Genomic DNA, 18,501 nt, shown 5'->3' on the forward strand with positions numbered 1-18,501 from the left:
CCAGAGAGCAGGCACCATAAAAAATAAACTGACAACAATGTTAGTTTTCAATTAATCTTCTATAAAATGTTACAGCAAAATTAACAAATAGTCACTTTGACCGTACAAGCTTCACGTTTTCCAGTTTGCATGTTTTTAAATGGGAAATTATTACATGCTTTCTTGGAAAAAAGGAAAAGCACTAGGAAAAGGGTTGAGTTTTTTTTTTTTTGTGTAGATCCAGATTCTTTGGTCCTGGAGGCTGAGACTCATGACTAGACTGAAAACAAAGGGTTCAATGGATCATTTCCAAGTTCAAAAATATTATAACAGTGAGTATGAACACCTTTTTTATGAATCATTACATTTGCATTGAACAGCCGCAGCCATTGACTGTTAAAGTTGAGAAATGTGTGTAATCTGTAATATGCAATAAATAAGTCTGTGGGAAGCTCGTATAGAAAGGTGAACATATAAAACATTTTCACTCAGAGCAAAGTATGACACTGCAAAAAAAATAAAAAATCCCTTTTACCTTAACCACTGCAATATTGTTTTATATACATATTTAACATGCTCCATTATCGGCACACGTTTCACACAGGAAGACAATTGCTGGCGCACTGCCTACAGCCTTCGTCTTACTTGAAAGTTTCGTGTCTTCTGTGTAAATAAACGTGCAGTGCAAATGAAAGAATGGTTCAAATGTTCATAAAATAGTGTTCCCATGAACCAGAGTGGCATTTTAAAGTTGTTTCAAAATGGCATTCGACCATTTTGATTTTGGTACCCGACAGATTAGTAGAGAGCTTTAGCCTTCGGGACCAACTAATCCACATTCAGACAAAAAAAAAAAAAATGCAAAGAGAGATCTCTACTGCAGGTTAGATCAATTACTTTTAACCTTTTTACTTGATCTTTACTTCAAAAACCCCAACCCATCCTCTTTAGATGTCTATAAAACACTGTTTGCACAAATGACTGAGTTTGTCTTGGTCCAGCTGTTTCGTCAAAATGAACCTAGAATGGACCCTTTTGAAACAAAGTTGGGAAAGTCATTGTTTTCCCCAATGATCAAAAACTACATGGTGGTTGAATAAATAACAAAGTTGGAGATTAGGGTACCAAGAGAAAACAGTAACAGTACTTTAGGATTCACCATTACCTAAGTCAATGGCTGTTTAAACAAATAAAGATAACAAAGAAAGTTACAACAGTTAGTTTTAATGACCAAAAATTGACATGATATAATCTCAAACGGCCATAAAACAATATCTAAAGCAGAAGGTTAGGAGAAAGGGTCTACTGAGCGTGCTGAAGAAATACGGGGAGGGATTTTTTTTTAAGAGTCAGATTTCCCTAGTCTGCGGATCCTGGGAGTCACTCGGCTCCAAACTGAGAGAGTCTTTGTGCAGAGAGAGAGAGAGAAAGAGAGAGAGAGGGAGAGAGTTACAGTGTGACTTCAGGTCTGCATGGTGAGGGAGGACAGAGGGAGCACAGAGTTTGCTGCACTTTCATCACACACATGTAGCTGGAATTGCCTGCCAAAGCAGCATTTTTGTGTTTTACTCTGCAAAATGTGTCAAGGGTAAGAAGACGTCCTTTGTTTTATTGTTAGGCGTGAAGTTCTTCAGTTTAACAACTTTCAGAAAGTTTTTGTACGGCCACTGTACTTCAGAACCCACTTGGGATTATTAGCGTATTTTGATTTGTGTACGTTAGTTTCAACTGGAGTCCACGAAAAGCTACTTCAAATCAAGACTACGGACTTTTCCTTTGTTTTTGGTGTTTTGAATGTACCTTAAGGTCTAACCTCGACCCTCATGGTGTGTGTCTGCTGTATCTCCGCAGGTGGCCTCCTGCCCTTCTTCTCACCCTGCTGTGCAGGATGGTTGCAGCCCAGCACCTCATGGAGGGTGAGTTTCCTGCCGCTTCATCTTTCTTTACATCATCTCTGTACATCAACAAGTTCCAAAGTGAAAATTAGGACGCCGACCCGACGCATGCTTCAGTGGGAGCGTGAAATGTTACTCCTTATGCTGATGATTTTTTATGTACGTCAGCAAATGTAGGAAATGCTCTCTCCATTTTGAAAGCATGTCAGCTTTAACATATGTGTGAGGAGAAGCATGATTCTCAGATTATTGAGCTGATTGATCCTTGGTTGATTGCTGTGGTTGACGTTTGGAGAAGATGTAGAAAATATAAGATTTTTTTTTATTCAAACTAGTCCTTATCATTCAATAATTTTGTTTGTGTTGACATGTGCCATGTTCATTTTAAACTGTAATTGAATTAATGAAAAAATACAAGTAAAAAGCTTTTATGACAAGAAATTGTACAGCAACGGATTCAAATTTAGCTTAAATTTCTTTTCCAAGAATCCTTGGAAAATGTTCATTAGCTTGTTAAGTCTATTCTCATTGCTAACTAACATATTTGACTATGACTAGTTACTAAAAAGTTATTTTTAATCTCCATAAAGTGTGTCTCTCAAAGGCTGTCTAAGTAAGAATCCCACTGAAATCAGCAGAAAATCCACTTCCAGGTGACAACACCAATATTTAAAGTGCAGTTAGTTTTTTTTTAACGTTAAATTGACAGATGTAAGGTACCAGGATAACAATAACAACCTTCTCACACTTCCATAATGATATCAGTCATATGACTCACCACTGTGTGATGGGTTATCATTCAGTGACCCTCCACCCCCTGCCATGTTGCTCCTCTTCTACAGATCCGCGGGAGAGTGATAGTTTGTTTGTTTGGCCATGGGCCTGCTTTCCTCTAATCCCCTTTGTCTTATTTGTGTGTGTGTGTGTGTGTCTGTGCGTGTGTGTGTGTGTCTGCCGCGGGGTAGCTGGAAGTGGCAGACAAGCCAAACACTGCACCAGGGTGGGAGGTGAAGTGTTTGGCTCGTATGCTAACGCCGTTCTCAGTTACCCCCTTTTTTACTGCGCTGCTGTTGAAGCTTTGAAGTGACACAAACAATTCATCGTAATATAGTGTTTGTAATTGAAAGATTTAATTCCTGACGTTAAAATTGAAAAATAAGCAAAAAAAGTAACTAGCATGGTTGCTGAGCGCAACAGTAAACAATTCTCATTGGCTTTCTTTTTGCTTTCATTCACAATTGCTGGCAGAGCTGGTAAAGTTTGATAACTTTATAATGCAAATTTTACTTCATAAGCCTGTAAGATCCCTTCAAATCACAATGAACACACCATCATGAAACACTACAGATTCCACCTGACATTCACGTCATACCAGGGGTCGGTCAGGTTCTGCACCTTGGATTTTCAGAACCAAAGAGATGGTGCATAACTGATCAATATGCAGAAGATGGGTATTGGAAATTTAACTTATGTTTGCCATAACTCTGTTTCTGAAGACTGTCCAAACACATTCAGTGTTTTAAATACATCTAATGGGTTTGCACATAATCCTCGTATTAATGAACTTTTTATGGCAAACGGTTTGGTTTTTCCCACCAACAACCAAGAAACATCTGTTGATTTACTCATGACTAATTTTGCCTTTTAATTGCTGAATGCAGAAAGTTCCCCAGGTCTTGGTAATAGCTCCGTACTGATTCAGATGAAAATCCAGCCTGGATTCTCGGTCATCCATGACATAGCAATCCAGACTCCTCATGTAGAAACAGGCCTGTCACAATAAACAATAAATCAATTAATCAGTCATTTTCGTCTGCATGATTTATCATTTTTCTCTTACCTCTTTCTACCAAAAACTGGATGATAAAATTCTTGGGTCTGGTGTTTTGGTCTCAACTAAGACCCTTTTTTTCAGGATAATTTTGTTCACAAAGACTTCACAATTCATTTCATTTATTGTTTTGTTTATTTATTTTGGATGTTTAGAATGTCATCCAGTTCCGGTGTTAGATGTTTGTTAGAATTTAAAGTTTATTAATCTTTGAGAAAATGTCTTTGCCATTACCATCGTATCGCTTGCTCTCGAAGCAACAATATCATCGTTTATCGCAATAACTTCTGGGACAATTTATCGTCCGGTAAAATTTGTTACTGTACGTAGAAAGTAACTTCCACTCTACTTAAGCACTTGAGATTTATTCACATGTGCAGTCAGGAAAATGTTTGTTGCCTGAGCTTGACAACATGCTTAAAGAAACTCATGACAATGTGCGCTGCCATAGGCGTAATTGATAGAGGCTACCTTGTGACTTGCAAATCATGAGTTCAATCCAGAAAAGCCATTTGAAACCACAGAGAAGGTTCATCATCATAATAATAATAATTATAACCAGCGTACCCTTAAGTAAATCATTGGAGCCTCAAACAGCTGATGCAGCATCATCAGAAGACGAGTTTAGATTTTAGCGTTTGAAATAGTTTCTCTGTGATTCTCTACATCCTTGTTCCAAATATCATGTTTTCATTATGAAAGACTTCAGTTTATCTATGGGGAGGCAAAAAAAAAAATTGATTGATGGAGATGACTGACATAAGAGTAATCTTAAGAGTATCATATGCTTCACAAAATTATTCATTGGAATAAATTTATTGTTCTTTACAGCATTGCTTATCCATGCAGAGGTGAAGGTGACAAAATGTTAATTTTATATGCATAGCTTCTGTCATTCTTGCGACAGTAGAGAGCAATGGGTTACCAGAAGTTTATACGTAGTCAAATGCTTGAAATTGTTTGCATACAGCGTACGAAAAAAAGTCCAGTGGTTTTAAAAATGTAAAATGACAGCAACTAAAAATGTCAATGTCAGTTTCCTTTACCACTTTGGCAACTTTTAAATGTTAAGCAGAGTTAAATCTAACTATAGAATAAACATTTCTCTTACATTCAAAAGTTAGTGAATGCTACTAGATGACGTCACCTCTTGAATTTTATTTTAATTTGGTATTATTAATCATTTATTTGAACTTTTCCTTGTTCATGGTTTGAATGATCCATCCATCCATTTTCTTTACACCCTTGTCCCTCAGTGGGGTCAGGAGGGGTGCTGGTGCCCATCTCCAGCTAACGTTCCGGGCGAGAGGCGGGGTCACCCTGGACAGGTCGCCAGTCTGTGCAGGGCAACACAGAGACAAACAGGACACACAACCATGCACACACACACTCACACCTAGGGGCAATTTGGAGAGACCAATTAACCTGACAGTCATGTTTTTGGACTGTGGGAGGAAACCGGAGTACCCGGAGAAAACCCACGCATGCACAGGGAGAACATGCAAACTCCATGCAGAAAGACCGGGGCCGGGAATCGAACCCAGAACCTTCTTGCTGGTTTGAATCATCACATACTTAAACATTTTAAGTTGATTTTTAAAAGGAAAAAAAAAAGAATAAACACAAAGTGTCTTGTTTGCACTGTTTCTTTAACTATCAAGGGTCCTGTATCTTGCTGAACATTTCGTTGTGAGTTAGTTTTGTCTTATTTCTAGTGCACTGAGATATTTGCACTTGAAACTGGACCAAAATTGTTTGGTAAAATGTTGTGTTTTTGCTGTGAACGCCTCAAAATGGAAGCACATCACATAGACTGAGCAGTTTTTAAGAAAACAATCAGAAAAGGTCCTTGTTGTGTGAACAGATCTACATTTTCTCAGATTTGTACGTAAACATCGTTTCTCCTGAAACTTGTACCAGGATTCGGGCCGAGAACAGGAATTTTTAATATTTGGGTTTTCAACGCGTCTGGCTTCACTCTTGATCTCCGTCTTAAGAGAATGGAGAGGAAACCCTTTTGTCTGGATGTAGGCACCTTCACTTTCTATTTACAGTTGGTTGAGTTGCTCTGAATGGATTTCGTGTTTAGCCGATACAACTGATTCTAAGGTGAGCCCAGCAGGCATCTGTTTTGGCCCCTGTACAGTACGGAAAAATCCAATTATTTTTACTGCAAAGTATTTCACTGCTGTTAGTGTTCATTTGGACCAATGCAGCAGTTACATTTTTCCCCCCCTTTTTTTTTTTCCTTCTCTTCGCCGACCTTGTTTGGTCTCTGATGTCGCGGGAAGAAAAACCCCTCTGAGCTCCCTTCTGCGTTTTACGACTGAGTAACCTGGCAGGCGACTGTTTCATAGAGTTACATGAAAGAAACCTTCACCTAAAAGTCTTAAGCGTACCAAACACCCACAACGTGATGCCGTTCAGTCTGGAATGCGCCCATTCGTCCAAAGCCACTTTGGTCCGAACACGTTTCGACACAATGGGTCAACTGTAAGAGGTGTCATTGCTTTAGTATAACTCAATGTGATGTGAAAGCGGAAAATCATTCTCTCTCTCTCTGTCTGGAAGGAGGAACATAAGGTCTCTTTTTGTGTTGCTGCTCTCCTTCATACTTTCCATGATGAGATCCCCGTAGAGATCATGTAATTCTCCAGCTTCGCCAGCTATTCAGGGCAAACCGCCGTGTACCTGGGGTGAAAATGAAAAAGATGCCAATGAAAACCATCATCGTTTATCAGCTGACCTAATTACTTCACGAAGACGGCCGCTTTGAAATATCACTGAAGCACAGCAAACATGGAGATGCCAGTGGTTGTCTATTGTTGTTTGTTTGTGCCGTTTCCATGGTTTCCTTCTGAAGAGTTGTGTATGAATCGCGATCAGTGGGGACGCCTTCATTGCTCTCGACGCTTCAACAGAGACAGCCTTGCAGCAACTTTAAGGCTTTAAAATGTTCGTTAATTGTTTGAAGTAGTGCTTGTTCCGTTTACGTGATGGGATCTGAGGTTCACCTTTCTTGTGTAAACGACACATAAACAAGTTTCCTAGGTGTTTTTTCACCCCCATTTTCTTACATTTTGATAAAACAGGAATTTTTACACTGGTTTCAGTTGTTTGTCACACATAAATATTTCAGATAATCAAAGATCTAAGAAAATTCAGGAACAGGCGAGAAAGAAAGACAGTCTGAGAAGGCTTAGAGGGAACTCCAGCGGCTGTCATCCACAAATGGAGAACAACAACAAAAAAATAAAAAAACAGGAAGCAGAGAGGAATCTTCCTAGGATTGTATCAAAGTTACTCCAACAACGCATCAATAAATCAGGAGGTCACCAAAAACAATCCCTACAAAAACCATCTAAAGCACCGCAGGCCTCCCCTTATGTTCAGCTCATAATTAAACATTTCTGGGCCAACATGGCATCTACGAAACATCTAAAGGCAGTGAAAAACCATACAGAGACATCACTCACATTAAACTCTTGATGATGCACAAAATGTTTGGTTCTTCTTGCGTCTGGAGAAACGTAACCTTTGGAAGTTGTGAATCCCATTACATTAGGCGTAAAACTGACACCAGCATTAGAGAAAGAGGACGTCACACCGACAGCCAGACATGACGGCAGAAATGCACGTTGCTCTGATCGCTCTAACTCTCCATCGGTCGATCCTGAAGGAGAACGTTCTGGAATCAGTTTTTAAACTGCGAGTGCGTTTGGGTGACGCAGCTGCACGGCGACCCAAAGCTCACCGGCAAATCTGAGTTATGCCAGCTTTAATCAAATCGTGAGAGGAGACTCTTTACTGACTGAAGTTTTGAACAACCCACCTTTCACTTGTTTGCACAACGTGACGATGGCAGATGAAAACATCCTGCTCCGTTTTGTTCCAATCTGCCCAGATCTCATTCAGAGAACTGGACATTTTGAACGGTGCGAAGTGCATCATTTGATTGAGATTCAAAGATTGTAGCTGGAAGAGATGAGAATGCAGAGTGACTTTTATTTTAAAAAATTAAATAAAGCAAAGTGAATGACACAAATGTGTTTGACACCATTCCTTGTAAAGTCAGACCAGCAACTCCGCCAGGCGATCTCAGACTCAACATCCAGAGCAAAACAGCAAATCGTTACAGAAGGAAGGAAGTTTTCCTGAGTAAAAACTGACTCGAAACTTTTTCACTCGCGGTAAAAGGAATTTCATGTGAAAAACACTCCAGAGAACCTGTTTATGTTTGGGTGAGCTTTTTCTGCTTCCAGGCATCAGAGCGTGCAAAACGAGATGAGAGAGCGTCACGTTTTAATCCACCGAATGCTCAGGGAATTAAAATTAAACTCAAAATCTGATTCATATTCCTATTAGCAATTTTAAAAAGAAATATCTACGTTGTTTTGGGAAAAGTTCTGCTGTGACATTCAGTCAGTTTGACGCAAAGTGAAACACACACACACACACACACACACACACGCACACACACATACACACACACACATGGACTACGAGGTGAGAGAAAATAATAAATGGCTTTCGATATCTGTTCATAAAATGAAACCAGGACATTATGCTGCAGATATGAGATCCACCAAAAGGATAATCCTAAATTTGATGAGGCGTTACTTCAGGTTTATATTTTTCCATTAAATCTCGGCATAAATGCTGCTGTTTGTGTGAACACCTCAAAGTTTTAAAGAACAAACATCATCATGAAGAGTAAGGAATACAGCAGACAGGTCGGATGAAGTCCTGTGGAATAAATTTGGGAATCATCATAAAGCGTTGAACAGTTCATATTGCTTTTTTTATGAAGTTCCAGTGTTGCGTTTCCCATCAGGTGTGCTTCGCCCCCTTTCCAGTCATAAACACTAAACGCTGCATCCTGAGCTGACTGTCAACATTTAGCTGCAGTGTTATAAACTGAGCTTTAGTAAAACTCATCACGGAGCCACAGGAACGTAGCGTGTTTAGCTAACAGGAGTACTTGGTCTTCCTCTGTATATAAACAGATCCGATGCAGATTTACTGAGTGTTCGGTCACCTGTGCATGGCTTCAGTACGCGAACAGGAAGGCCAGCAGCGTGAGCAGCATTCTACTTCCAGCTCCCAACAATGCGGCATTTTGTGGTTTTATTTCCCGTGGGTGGTCAATAGTTGGTCTTCTGCCAGCGGGACTGTGGAACAAGCATGAGCTAATATTTCCCTGCCACATTTCTGCAAAGGTTGCCTTTCATTCCCCTCGCCGTTCCGAGTTTACGACACAAAATGACAACACGGAGCGCCGACGAGGAGAAACAGGAATGGCAAAATCAATCAATCAATCAATCAATCAATCAATCAATCAAATTTTATTTGTATAGCACATTTCAGCAGCAAGGCATTTCAAAGCGCTTTACATAATTAAAATAAAAACAGAAATAATCAGTGAGAAAGAGAGAGATTAAAAAATAAATAAATAAATAAAAATAAAAAAACATTACATCATTAAAACGTCGAAAAGAAAGAAGAAGAAATTAAAATCATTAAAGACAGAAAACAAAACAAAACAAAAAACGTTTGTGTTCATTGTTATTTGCTGGTGGGATTCCCACGCGGTTTCACGACCGCGGTTAGGATGTATGTTCTATGTTCTTCCTGAAGGAAGCTTTTAACGACTTCGTTACGATTCATGTCGGAGGAGGAGGAGAAGGAGGCTGAGCGCATGGAGCTGTGAGAACAACACTTACAGCTGATCAAACACCACAAGGCACACAAACACACGCTGAGAGCTGCAGGGCAGGAATTCAGTGCTTAACGTGTGAAGGGAAAAATCAGACAAAATGAATTGATTTACCATAGAGTTTAAAGCCACTTTGAATGACTGAACGTGTGCATGTTGTTAGATTATTGCACATCAAAAAGATTTATGGAATCAACAGGAACTCTTGTTCATTTGCAGATAAGAAGCAGTAAAACTGTGTTTGGCGTAATCGTCGTTTACATTGAAGGTGATTGTTTGCATTTTACTTGTCCTGTTGTATCTGTACATACTTTTCAAATCTTAGCATTAAAGACTAATGAGTCTGTTAGAGTCATATTAAAATATAGTATTCAAAAACATAGTTTTGTGCTTTATGGTAGATATACGAACAGCGGGCAGGATTTGTACCTGGTACCAGTAAAAACCACTGACAGAAGGAAGGGAGGCAGGGAACAAGGAGCATGTGACAAGGAAAGGAGGGGAAAAAGGATAGAATAAAGAAAAAAAGGAAGAAAGGAAGAGGAAGAAGGACACATCAAAGAAATGATAAAGACAATGAAGGAAAGAAAAAGACTAAGAGGAGGAAGGAAGAAAAACTCACAAAGAAAGAAGGAAGCGAGGAGGAAATACAGGAAGGAAGAAAATAAAGGAGCGAATGAATGAAGAAACGAAACAAAGGTAGAAAGGACAGGGGGGAGGAAAAAGAAACACAAGGACAGATAAAAGCAAAGGCTCAACAAATACTAGAAGAGAAACAAAGACCAGGAGGAGTGAAGAAAGAAACACAAAAAAAGAGAACAATGAAGAAAGGACAGAAGTACACAAGGAAGAAATGGAAGCAAGAATCCATTAATAGAGGAAGGAAAGAAAGTATAAATGTTTCCCAAATCCTTAAGGTGGAAATGAATAGATGAACCAAAAGGAGAGACTGAATGAGGAAGTGTGGAAGGAAGTAGAGGAGAAACAAAAAGATTGACACAAGAGAGAAAGGAAGAGCACAACATTTACCGGCTGAAGCAGAGAATAAAATCTAAAACTGCTGATCACGTTCTAGATTTTAACGTTCTTAATCCATGTTATCGACACCTGAAAAAATGTCCCGATCTTTTCCACCTGCTCAGGAGCAGAGCGTGAAAACTTTGAATGAAATAAAGCAACAAGAATTCAACTGTGAGAGGATGAGGGCAGTTTGGATGGTGAGGCCAGAGGCAGCCGATGAAGCAACAAGCAGCGACACTCGATCGAATGGAAAATGTCTGTCAGCAGATGTCCACTCCTGACCTCCCACTGACTCCAAACAATGCATTCATCCATTTGCATTGAGCTGTGGGCTTTACAGTGAGTCACTGAGCGCAACTGTGTCTGTGTGGCGGCTGTGTGCGCCAAAGTCAGAAGTTCACGCGCCGCATTAGCTCAGTCGCTTGTTATATCGTCTTGACAACGACAATCTTTGCAGGCCAAAGTCGTATCGTCACTTTCAGACGTGGGGGGAGTAGCCAAGAATCGTACTCGAGTAAAAACGCAGGACTAAACCGACCAGGTTTAGTCCAAGTAGTTCTTATTTCTGATAACTGATTAAGATTTGCTCGTGTACAAAGTACTCACGATTTAATCGAGGCTTTATAAGTTTGGCTGCAGGGAACTGCTCCCACTCGTTTAAAATGTTAAAGGATGTTACGTCAGTGTTGGAGAGTTTAACTGGGTTATGGTGTCAAACATGACTCCTACTAGTTAGGATAAACTTCTGTCAGCAGCTGCTGGGTGGGTGGGCAGGTCAGGTCAGGGGTTTGAGTTAATCCCACCCTGGGGGTCAAACTCTTCCCCTGATAACCTTTTGTGACATTTTCTCTTCTTATTCTCACCATTTCCTCCGTGACTTTTTAAAAAAAAATGTTTTACCCTCTCTCTAATCCTTCCTGTTCTTTTGCCTCTGCTACTCTTTCCATCCTCTCTCTCTTTCCAAAGCTGTCAAACAAACTAAAAAGCTCCCAACAAAACGACCGACCCAGGAATACAAATGTATTTTTGCTAAACTGCTCTGAGAATTTCTGTCAAATTTTCAAAACAAGCAACGCAGTCCTCGCCGGACTTTTATGGAAATATTTAAACCTCACTCTGTTTTTTTTCCCCACTCTAAATCTGTATCCCTTCATAGTTTTTTATCTTTTATCAGCCCTTTATCAAATTCCAGAGGTTTGACATTTCCCAGCTGAAAATGTTAAATATACAGCTCTTTCTGAAATTACTTCATATTTTTTTTGTGTTGATCAATATTTGGTCTGATTTGGATAAACTTTTAGGCACCAAACTTTGCAGGAATGTCGCTTTTTAACCATAGACATTATTTGAGAAACATGAACAGATAATATCCCTGAAAACTTCAGTTATTTGTTTTAATAAGTTTAGACAAAACGGCTGCTTTGTTAACAAATTTACCGAGTCATTATGAAAATTGATTTTGCGATTGTTTTAAAATGTATTTCCCAAACTTAGTACTTTCTGAATCTTTAAGAACTTGTTAAAATTAATGTGTATTTACATTAATTACACATTATTTAATGTGTAATTAAATAATTACACATTAATGACATAACAAATAGCCATTAAAAGTTTAGCTTTATCCTTATTGGTGCTTCTAAATTATAGATCTACTTTATAAAACATAATTTGTTTTATTTACTTTTTTAAATCATAGTTTATTTACAGTTTATTTGGGACCCCCCCCTTTTATTTTTTCTTTAGCTCTAATTGTCTCCATCCAAATGTTTCCAGCAAACAAAACAAATTTGAACACATCTTCAGTGCAAGTTAATGAAGAACATAAACACTTGTGTCTCCGGTACAGAAACTTGCGGCGCTCCCTGTGTAATCTTCACTAAATCCGATTCCTCGTTCGTTATGTGCACACAGAGGAAATAAGCCTTAAAATGATCCACACCTCTATTAGATTTGAAATGATTATCTTTTTTCCAAGAAGTTCATTGAAGGTTTCTTGGAAGTTGGTGGGAAAGGTCTGCATGCGTCCAAATGTGTGCACGCATGTGTGTGTGTGTGTGTGTGTGTGTGTGTGTGTGTGTGTGTGCGTGCGTGTGTGTGTGCGTGTGAGTGTCTGTGCACGTCTATTATCATCTGCCACATTCCACAGATACTCTGTCTGCCACCTGCTGTCCAAGACACAAAGGAGATTTGATCAAACAGTCAGACGCCGACCTTCTCCTACAGTCACCACTGAACCCAAACTGACGGCTCCAGTCCCGCCTCTCAGGGACAGAGCCATAAGTTACAAGTCAGGCAAGTTAAACTCTAACATTTTGTTAGATATGTACAAAAAATTAATTTCGGCACATCTGACAAATGCAGGACTTTCCTTCAAGTTGAGATCTGGCTCGGTAGCCCTTATTCTGACTCTTGTTTTGTTCAGCAGAAGTATTTGAACTCTTTCGCCTTTTCTCATGTTTTCATCCAAAAGCATCAATAAACGCTATTTAGATTTTGTTTTTTTGCTATCTGGAGCAGTCTGTCTTGGCCAGTTGTTTGAAATATTGTTCACAAATTTTCCTGACTCGGAAGCAGCTCAGGAGGAACGGAAAGGCAGAAGGATGGATGGAGGATGGTGGAGAAATCTCAGAGAAAACAGAGTGCCAACACAGGCTTCATTGACCGGTGGCAACATGGTGTAAATGTGAGAGAACAGGTCGTCTCTGTTAACCTCTGCAGGCCGCCCTGCGGCCAGAGGACTGGTCGACACGGTCTGTCCATCCCACCTGGGTGGATGCGAGACGTGCATCAACACAGAGATCGAGACACAGCAAACAGATGTCTTAATCACGTGTTTTATCCTCCGCTTCTTTAAGTGGCTGAACAATTTTAGGACAAATCGTTTATTTAAAATAAAATCCTTGGAGTCATATTTGGGTCTTCAAAAATACATTCTCACGGTAGACAATACATTTTCACTTGAGTTGTTTTTTAAATTATGTTTCGTGCCATAAGTGATAATTTCTATTACACTGGATGTTCATTATTTCTATTGTTATTAGCACTGGAGTTTGCTGACCATATACTCATAAGAAGCGTTTTTTCCACACTTTCAAGCCTCTAACTCTCTGTGCTGGTGGGTTTTACTGATTCTGTTCAGTCATCAGTAACAGTGACAAGTTTTATATCAACCCTATAAATATTTAACAATTTCGATAACAAAATTAAACTCTATAGCTACAGCAGAAGCTCTCAGACGAGTTTTGATTTCTGGCTGTTTTGCTGATTTTGTCCACAAGGTGGCAGCAGAGATTAGAACACGTGAACAACACCTCCAGTGTGTTGCGTTGGAGTGAGTAGCTTCAGTTTTTCTTTTTCCTGTTTACTAGAGGCCAGCTTAAGGTGAAAGAGAGTGTTGTGTTATTTGCTTCAAAGTCATTGTTTTACACACCTTTTCTAACTATTTGTTTGATTTTAACCCAGTATTTCTAACTGTATTTGAGTCATATTTGTGAGCTATGCCTTCACCTTTTCCATATTTCCTCTGGAACTGTGATGAGGACTTTGCTGCGGTCACTTCGAAACACTGACTTTGTTTTCCTTAATTATGCATCATGATTGGGGTCATTGTCCATTTAGAAGAATTATTTGACTCCCACACCTTAGCTTCCTGGCTGACATCTCAAGATATTTAACAGTTCCACAAAATGTTCTTTAATCATTATATCTTTTTTTTTTTAAGTGGATGTTCCTTCTGTTACAAAACTTCTACATATACGAGTGGCATGTTCTCAGGCTTGCAAATGTACACTTTTTTCCCCCCATTAAATATTAAACATTTAAATTTGAGGTTTATCTGAATTTTATATTTCTATATTCTGCACTAATCACTAGTGTTTGATAAGTCTGTGTATCTGAAGACTCAATGGTCAGAAAAAATTGTTTTGAAAGATGTTTGTTTTCTCCCCTGACTTGATATTTTTGAAAATATGTCATTTATTCTCACTTTATTGTTATCATTGCTTATTTTATTGTCTACCTGTAAGATATATACTTAGTTTTTTCCCCCTTTTCTCCTCTGACATGTTATTTTCCAGAACTCACCCCCCCCCCCCCCCCCCATCCTTTGTTGGATTGTCTGTGACACTAAACCAATTAGAGTTTATTGTGAGGTGGTTGCTAGGTAAAGCAGTCAGTAAATGAAAGGTGAAGGGTGAAGGGGGTTACTCCTTCAGGAATCCAGAAGTCCTTTTAATAGGGTCAAAGTCTTAAAAAAAAAGAAAAAAAAGGGACATATAATGAGGGAGATTCCTTCCAGTAAATACTTGGTTTGTGTTTTTAGATTGTGCTTTTATGCTTAGCTAAATTCAATGAATGACTGCATTTTACAGTCAGTTTATTTTAATAATTACCTAATCCTGCTGTTCTTCTACGCTTGGTTGGACTTTTAGGTTTTTTTCATTGAACTATGTTCAAGTGATTACAAACACGGTGCTCCCCATCTGAGCTGAGATCCAACTGATGGACATAGTTTGAAAGAACAACACACAATCAGCATCAGCATTTAAATTGACTTTCCCTTTAAACCTACTCCATGTTGTCACTGGGTTTTTTCCCACAGTGGTCTGACAATGACACACAGTCAGACCTTAGCCCAAACAGACGCTGTGTCAAACGTTCAGCGGCGCCGCGGACCCTCATCTTGGACCTCACCAAACATTTATGGAAGCACAATGCAGCAGAACAAGCATCTCTTTGTCATAATCAGGGAACGGGGGCCCCTGTTGTTGCTGCGTAATCTTTAAGCTCCACCAGAGAGAGAGGTTGTCGTTTATAGACAATTCCTCTCAAGCTTTTGTTTCTGAGGGAAAAGAAATGCATGTATTCTAGTGTCGTTGTTTGCCAAATTCTTTGAATATTCCAGGCAATGTGTTTCTCATAGCTGCACTAGTGTTGTAAGGTTTAGTCTATTTTAACATAGGATCCATCTATAAAGTTTCATTAACTGACCCTGGTCTGATAAATTTGACTTTTATCAAAGCCCAGACAGAAATGCAGTAGATGCCTTCTAAGTTTTTCTAAAAGAATGCAGATACATGACATGCAACAAAAATGCCAGATTGCTGGTCGATACTCTCAACCCCAAGCTGCAGATTTGCTAAATCCTTTTGAGAATGCAATATTGTTTCTAATTCAATTGTTCACACGTCTCGGTTCACGTATTTCGTGAAGATTTGACAAAGGACACGGTTATTGTCTGTCTTTCTTTTTCTAATACCTGATTCTTATTCTCACACATTTAAATTCTGGTTTTAATTTTTAAAGATCAGTTCACAGATCATTATTATTATTTTTTAATCTGAGATAAAAGAGCCAAGCAAGTCAGTCGTGGCGTTGCCCCCCTCTAGAGGAGTCGACGGGAAAATTACACTGGGAGAAAGACGTGCAGAGGTGTGGAGGGGAGGAGACCTCAGATCGTTGGAGCGAGAGGCTGCAGCAGAAAAATAAGTCATTACAAAGACGGGAAGAAGAGAGGATAAAGGGAAAAGAGAAGAGAAACTAGAAAAACGAGTTGGAACCCAGACAATTACATTTTGGAATTAAAAATTTTTTATTTTTTTTGTGGACATCATCTCCTGGATTTTTGCTTCCGTCAGAATCCTGCGTTCACCTGTCACCTGTTGCAGATGAGAAAGTAGCACCTGCTTGGCTTCTGTGTGTGTTACCAGTCGGACCACCTTCAACCTCTCTGCCACAGAGAAGAGGATGGGAGCTGTTCACCTCTGTCTCGCGCTGGTTTTCCTGTCCTCTCCGGCGTGTGCACAGTGGTGGAACTTTATCTGGGCGAAGCCAAAATCCACCACTCTTCTTCCTGCCCTTACCTCTCCGACCAGCTCCCCCCAGGAGACTTCCCCCACCCAGGGGACTCCGTCGGAGTGGGGAGAGGGGAAAAAGGAGGACGTGGTGACAGCGAACCATGTGGAGGACACCGGGACAGGGTGGACTACGCCGTCCACTGCTCCACACACCTCAGGGGATTTAGTTTCCCACGACAATAAGAAAACGTTGACATCGTCTTCTAGGGCGAACTCAGGTGGAATGACCAAAGGCAGGTCTGAGAATAAATCACTGAAACAGTGGAAGAGTGGTGAGTGATTGTCAATGGCTTTTGAGCCCAGGGTCCCTTTTCTGAACAGTTCAGTCTCATAAACAAAAAGTAAAGTCAGTAAGACATTGATCCAATGGTCTATTGGGGGGTCCTGCAGTTTTGGACCTCCATGCCTAAAAAAAACACACGCTGGTGGTGGTTGTGAGAAATACGAGACAGGCCTTTGTGTTCTTTTTGGTCAACCGTGATTTTGGTCTTGGCACTCGCCAGTAGTGGCCACCATTGTCCAGTAATTAAATCATAAACGCTGACCATGAGGAAAGTGGGACATGCAGCGCTTTAAATTATGCTCTAGGCTCTTCTGTGACCAGCCTTACCGAGTTCACTTTTGAAGCAGGTTCCCTGTTGCACCATGTTGTCTCCATCTGTGGATTATGACTCTCACTGTGGTTCACTGGAGCCCCAAAGTCTAAAAAATGGCTCTGATTTAGTGTAAAAACACTAAATCTTCAGTAAGATATAGGAGCCTATTTTAAGTAAATATTTCCTTCACATTGATTTTTAAAGCACTAGTTCCACAGACAGGTTGTTATACTTATAACCAGACTATTTTTTTTCCCTATAAGTGAAACAATCTGCCAGTGGAACTAGAACTTTTTCATCAGTATTAAGCAATTATTGATTTAAAACAAGCTCCTCTGCCTTGCTGAAAATGTACTTGTAAGCTAGTTTTGTCTTATTTCAAGTGTACAAAAATATTTACACTTGAAACTAGAGCAAATATACTTTGTAAGGTTTTGTGTTTTTACAGTGCAACCCTTTATTAATGACGTAGTTTCTCATCTGCTCCTGAATTTCTTTACGTCTAAGCTTGATGAGTTGCATTTTGAGATCTTCTAGCCTACGTCTGATGAGGCATTTCAATAATGCTACAAGATTTGACTGAATTGTTGCAGTAATGTGTATTGGGAAAACTGGACAACTTTTGATTTGGAAAATCAAGATTTTTATAATAACTTGTTTATCGATCTGAAATCAGTAAGGGGGCAAATCGTTTTTCACAGCAGTTGATCAGGTGGGCTGATACAACCATCGAGTTCCACCATTATGACTTTAGCGTAACACAGGTACAACTTTAAAAACCATTGGTGGTACAAATATGGATTGATAGCAGTGTCACAACCCACATATACAAGCATTTTCAATTAAACTCACCTGGAAATGGGGCTCTCATCTGACTGACTTTTAAGATTTCCTTGAGTTTCCTTATTGGGTTTGCCTACAACTTCCAAGAAGACATTTAAATAATTGTACATGTATGACCAGTTTAACATTCTTGATTTTGTCTGTCCGCCTCATGTTAGCTCACGTTGAGTAAGACATCCACCAAGCAGTCTTTAATCTGTAGGCTGTGTGCTGATGTTTTATAGAATGAAGGTTTTCCCAGTGTGTTTCGTGATCTGAGAGCATCTGAGGTATGTGACACACGTCTACCACGAAACGGTCCGAGCTAAGTCTGCGGACTCAAAAAAAGAAATCTTGAGAGAGCGGGTCAGGCAGCTGGAAGCTTTTATGTGGCAGCCAGGGTCGAAGAGGGATTAAAAGGTTATAGATGGCGACACTGAGGGAGTCGGTGATATTGGTTTTTACAAGACTCGACAAGCTGATGGAAGCTTTCATGTGGTCAACATGACAAGGATTCGCTACAGGAGGAGGGACTGTGACAGGGGGAGAACACGACCCCAAATTTGTAGTTAGACAAGTGACAGATCCGGTTGCTTGGTGTTTGGAAAGCGTTGAATGAAACTGAATCAATGGTGAACGGGAGGCAGCGTTGGGGATGGCTGAGGTTAGATATTTTACTGGCAGCAAAAAAAGAATAATCAGAAATAGCTCAGAAGTTTGAACACACGATGGAGCTATGAGTATGGCTGATGCTGAAGTAAAAAAAAAAAAGGTCTAAAAGTTGGTG

The 18,501-nt window shown here is 39.7% G+C and overlaps 1 protein-coding gene across 4 annotated transcripts in view; it reads left to right on the forward strand.

The window, feature by feature from the left end:
* Positions 1 to 1,412: 1,412 nt before the first annotated feature.
* col15a1b (collagen, type XV, alpha 1b) overlaps positions 1,413 to 18,501 on the forward strand; it is a 45,380-nt gene continuing 28,291 nt past the window's right edge. For 2 of the 4 annotated variants that reach the window (XM_008433056.2, XM_008433057.2), the window contains exon 1: positions 15,903 to 16,568. In XM_008433056.2, the coding sequence (XP_008431278.1) occupies positions 16,187 to 16,568 (382 nt within the window). In that variant the 5' untranslated portion in view covers positions 15,903 to 16,186. Of the gene's footprint in view, positions 1,568 to 1,830; positions 1,896 to 15,902; positions 16,569 to 18,501 lie in introns of those variants that run through there. The other 2 variants (XM_008433060.2, XM_008433059.2) reach the window with 2 other exon arrangements.

Source organism: Poecilia reticulata, linkage group LG17 (assembly GCF_000633615.1).
Source record: "Poecilia reticulata strain Guanapo linkage group LG17, Guppy_female_1.0+MT, whole genome shotgun sequence".
Lineage (NCBI taxonomy): Eukaryota > Metazoa > Chordata > Actinopteri > Cyprinodontiformes > Poeciliidae > Poecilia > Poecilia reticulata.